The 4,602-nt window shown below is 45.7% G+C and overlaps 1 protein-coding gene across 1 annotated transcript in view; it reads left to right on the top strand.

Moving 5' to 3' along the window:
• WWC1 (WW and C2 domain containing 1) overlaps positions 1-3,617 on the top strand; it is a 36,107-nt gene extending 32,490 nt beyond the window's left edge. Inside the window, exons 19-22 of the mRNA XM_031060574.1 lie at positions 690-782; positions 1,620-1,850; positions 2,582-2,703; positions 3,199-3,617. Of these exons, the coding sequence (XP_030916434.1) occupies positions 690-782; positions 1,620-1,850; positions 2,582-2,703; positions 3,199-3,265 (513 nt within the window). The 3' untranslated portion in view covers positions 3,266-3,617. The remainder of the gene's footprint in view (positions 1-689; positions 783-1,619; positions 1,851-2,581; positions 2,704-3,198) is intronic.
• Positions 3,618-4,602: the final 985 nt, after the last annotated feature.

Genomic DNA, 4,602 nt, shown 5'->3' with positions numbered 1-4,602 from the left:
CAAACCTTACTCATTCTGCAGTGCTGGAGTGCTACAGGTGCTGTGTCCCAGTACATGTAGGTCCCAGTACCTCTTCCCCTCCTCCCCCAGCTTTGAGAAGGGAATTAAAATAAAAGCCTGCTTTAGCTGAGCTCTTTGTAAGGGTCTATGGACAACCAAAAAACAAGGCAGGCTGTGTGTAACATGGCAACTCTTCAGCTGATAAACCCAGGGGGAGAGTTTTCAGGTAAACTTGCCTCTTCCACCACTAGCTTAAAATACAGGCTATAGAAAAATACAGATTAGAGAAAGCAGAAATCTCTAATAAAATAGTCCCATGCTTTACATATGCTAGGAAAGAGTATTATTATTGTTGTTATTACTACTTACAGTTTATTTTTCTGGGCTGTTTTGCCCAGCCTAGTTACTTGCACAGGAGAAAAGCAGTGGGGCAGAGTCCCATATCATAGCTTAACTTAGTGTCTCTCTTTGCTCACAGCCTATTCCCAAAAAGGGGCAGAGTTCAAGGCTTGTGGCAGGATCTGGCTGTGCCAGTGCATGTTGTGTACTCAGACTGGGGTGACAGCTGTCCGCCTTTCACAAAACTTTATAGTTCTGCTTACAACAACCTCTGGTCTTGCTGGCAGTGTTTGTATGCACTGCTTGTATTTCTTTTATGAAAGATTTGTGGTTTTCACCTTCCTTTTCAGCTGAATCGCAGTGATAGTGACAGCTCCACACTATCCAAAAAGCCCCCCTTCGTGCGGAATGCGATGGAGAGACGAAGTGTCAGAGTGAAACGGGTAAGAACGTCACCACTTTGATTTTCCTCTAACACAGACACGTGCAAAAACCATAAAACTGTTTTGAAAGAAAAATTTTTAAACATAAATCAGTTGCCACATGCTTTCATTCACAACCTTTTCTTTGTGTGCGAGAAGTCTCTCGAGGATTCTTTAAATTTTAGATTATGACTGCAATGCTTAAGTTAGAACTCAATTAAAACATTTGATGTAGGAAAATGGTTCCTGGTATTCTCCATCTTGTCAGAGAAGTAGCACAGTTTTGCTGTGTTTATTGTTGTGAGATTCTTAAGTATTTATAATAAATTGGAGGAGCTGGAAAAGCTGAGAATGATGTGTCAGGTGACCCTGTTGTAGTGATGCCATGGCACACAATAAACCCCTGTGCCCATTGTGATGGCAATCACTAAAATTCCCCCAGGATACTGACACTGAGCTCCTAAGGAGATGGTTTTCTTGGGACAGCTTGTGTTTGAAACTAGCAGAAGGCAATATGTTACTGGAAAAAGGAATCACAGGTTTTTCTGCAGTGCTGTGGATTCATCTGAAGATGAGACATTAAACTTAGGAGGAAGGTGTGCAAGCAAGACTGGTTCAATTTGGAAATGCTGCCAAGGGAGAACTTGAGTGGAAGCACAGAAATGAAAACACTTATCTCTAAGAATTCCTTGAGTTTGTGGTATCTGTCTCAAGACAGACTGGAAAGCAGGATCAATAGAGATGGTTTGTGTGAAGAGAAGCATTAGAAAGATGGGTCTCACAATGTGTTTGGCACTTTCTGGGTGGAGTGGTTGGGACAGTTCTCCTCAGTGTGCTCACACACCCCTTCTCTCCCAGCCTTCAATCAAGGCCTTCGGTACAGAGCGCCTGATCCGCACCTCGCTGGACCTGGAGCTGGACCTGCAGGCTTCCAAAACCTGGCACGACCAGCTGGTTCAGGAGATCTCAGTGCTGAGGGAACTGAAGGAACAGCTGGAACAAGCTCAAAGTCAGGGTGAAAAAGAGTTGCCACAGTGGGTGAAGGATGATGAGAGGTTTCGACTGCTGCTGAGGCTTGTGGAGAAACGAGTGAGTCATACCTGCCTTGGGGTTTTGTTCCACTCAGTGGAGAAATTTTGGGAACAGGGGACTTTGGACAGTCAGTAAATGAAGCCTGAGCACTGTTAGTCACTCCTGTCTGCCACATACAGCTCTATCAAGCTGTTAGTCCTGAGCCCTTTCATTCACCAGCAGAGAGATTTGCTGCCCTGGCAGAGGTGTGAATACGACAAGTCACAGATGCCATCTGTTGTGCCAAGTGTGTGCCCCCAGTCTGCAGGAGGTGTGGTGTGTGGTGGTTGGCACTTACCTTACTCTACATCACACCTTCCCCCATGCACAGGGCTCCTTCTCAGCTTCTGGGATTTCTCAGCACCTCTGCTGGCACCAGGCAGAGACCAGGCTATGCTGGCACCAGGTGTAGGAGGCAGTTGGTGTGAGGTGCTCTCTGGGGTGCTGTGTGTGCTGATCTTCTGCCTTAATAGAAGATCAAGATCTTTGTATCAAGAAGATACAAAGAGAGAACTGACAGAAACCATTTTTTCTTACCACAGGCAGGAAGAACACCTTACAAAAAGCTCTCTCCCTCAGAATGGTTAGTTGTCAAGCTACAGTTTAGCTTCTATGGCTTGTGACTTCCAGAGTCAACAGTTTCCAGATCCCTCAGCCCTGCAGCTGAAATGCTGCTGTGTTTGGAGGTCAGTTAGGATAAGATAATTCCTCCTGGAAATACAAACAAGTCTTCTCCGCTATTGATTTAGGTGCAAAATCCAGAACACAAGTGTGAGCTCAAGGCCGATAAAATGATGAGAGCTGCTGCCAAGGATGTCCACAGGCTGCGAGGGCAGAGTCGAAAGGAGCCCCTGGAAGTGCAGTCATTCAGGTAATCCTAGGTAAAGGGGAGGAAAAATGAACTACTACCATGATTTTTCTGTGGGTGACTGAGATGCTGATGAAGAAGACTGATCTGTGCAGAAGTAGTTAACTGTTCTGTTTAAATAAGAGCTTCTGTATTTTCATATATAACGCCTGACTCAGGGGAATTAGTTGCAGCACTGCACATGATCAAAGCAACCAGCATTCTCCAAGTCATTCCCCACCTGGCAACAAATTCTGTAACACAGAAGCAGCCCTTTGCTTCCCTAAGTAACAGACTCAGAAAAGAAAAAGCCCTGAGCCCTTCTGAAATGGCTTTTGCTAAGGTCAGTATTGTGGCTTTAACTCATGTCTGATAAGGAAATAAAAGGTGTAAGTTGTGAGAGGATGTACATCTGCTCCCTGTCCCTGTGGGGACAGCTGGTGGGGCAAATTCTCTGTGGATGCTGGACATTTCTGGCAGGATTTCTGTTGCATTAACAACTGATCCTCTTTTTTTCAGAGAGAAAATGGCGTTTTTCACACGGCCAAGAATAAACATCCCAACGCTCTCTGCGGACGATGTGTGATCACCATAAAGTATTTGCTTTCTGGACAATTCTACAAATGCAGATTTGGGTTTTGAAGTTATTTATGTGGTATTATGAAGGTACCAAGGCATTTGTATATTAGAGCTTTTGTCAGTATGTGGATGTTTTGAAGATTTTTAGGTTAAAGTTATATCATCACAGAAACCAGCATTAAAGTGACAAGATTGTATAGTTTGTATATTTAGGAATGTATTTTTGGGAAATAGAATTTTAAATAAGAACAAAATGCAGCGTAAGGTGCTGTTATTCTTAAATAATGCTGTTTAGACTTTTTGTACAGCTCTACCTTTTAGAGGTTTTACTGCAATAAAATAAATTTGAAGGAACCTCACCCCTACCTTCTATGATGTTCTGCATCGGACTCTCCTCTGAGTGATGTATTTTGTACCCTGTGGGGAATGCTGGGAGCCAGCTGGGACTCCCAAGTGCTGTGAACGAATTCTCTGTGAGCTGTGAAGCATTTGTGTTTCCTGCCAGGTCATAAAAGTGGGTGTGAAGTTCAGAATACTTGCACTTTTAACGTTTGTACTACAGCTCATGTCTGTAATGGGTCTGTTAAGGTAACGTGGGGAGCCCATTGAAACCACTGCTGTGGGAGGAGGGCTGCAGGTTTAAAGTCCATTTTAGGTTTTTCCAATAAAGTGACCTTTCTGGACAAACCTGCCTTCTTGCTTTTTGTCTTGAGTGAATCTTCTCATCCCCTTTTTGTCTTGAGTGAATCTTCTCATCCCCTGGCACCTAAACTGGGGCTCTCTTGTGTTGCCAGCTGGAAGCATATAGCTTTTCACATCTTGTCACAGGAGATGCTGTAATGGACATATTTCATATAATCATGGCATGTCCTGAGCTGGAAGGGACACACAGGGATCACCGAGCCCTATCCCTGCCCAGATACCCCAACAATCCCCCCTGTGCATCCCTGGAGCAGTGTCCAAAGGCTCCTGGAGCTCCGGCAGCCTTGGGCAGTGCCCATTCCCTGGGAAGCCCGGGCACCCTCTGGGGGAACCAGACCCTTCCCTGATCTCCAGCCAAAACCTCCCTGACACAGCTCCAGCTGTTCCCTCGGGTACTCGCTGGTTTTCCTCCCTGCCTGGACATTCCCTGTGCCCATTCTGTACCCACCTGCTGGGCAGGGGACACAATTCAAAGTGCGGGGTGGTGACATGGTATGGGAGAGTGTGGGGGTGCTTTTCCCTCTTTCCTTCCACCTTCTTTTCCCTTTCCCTTTCCCTTTCCCTTTCCCTTTCCCTTTCCCTTTCCCTTTCCCTTTCCCTCTTTCCCGTTCCCCTCACGCCGCAGTGTCCAGGTTGCCCCCG

The sequence above is a fragment of the Geospiza fortis genome, unplaced genomic scaffold, assembly GCF_000277835.1.
Source record: "Geospiza fortis unplaced genomic scaffold, GeoFor_1.0 scaffold413, whole genome shotgun sequence".
Lineage (NCBI taxonomy): Eukaryota > Metazoa > Chordata > Aves > Passeriformes > Thraupidae > Geospiza > Geospiza fortis.
The sequence above is the reverse complement of the archived record's forward strand: the minus strand, read 5'-3'. Positions and strand labels throughout refer to the sequence as shown.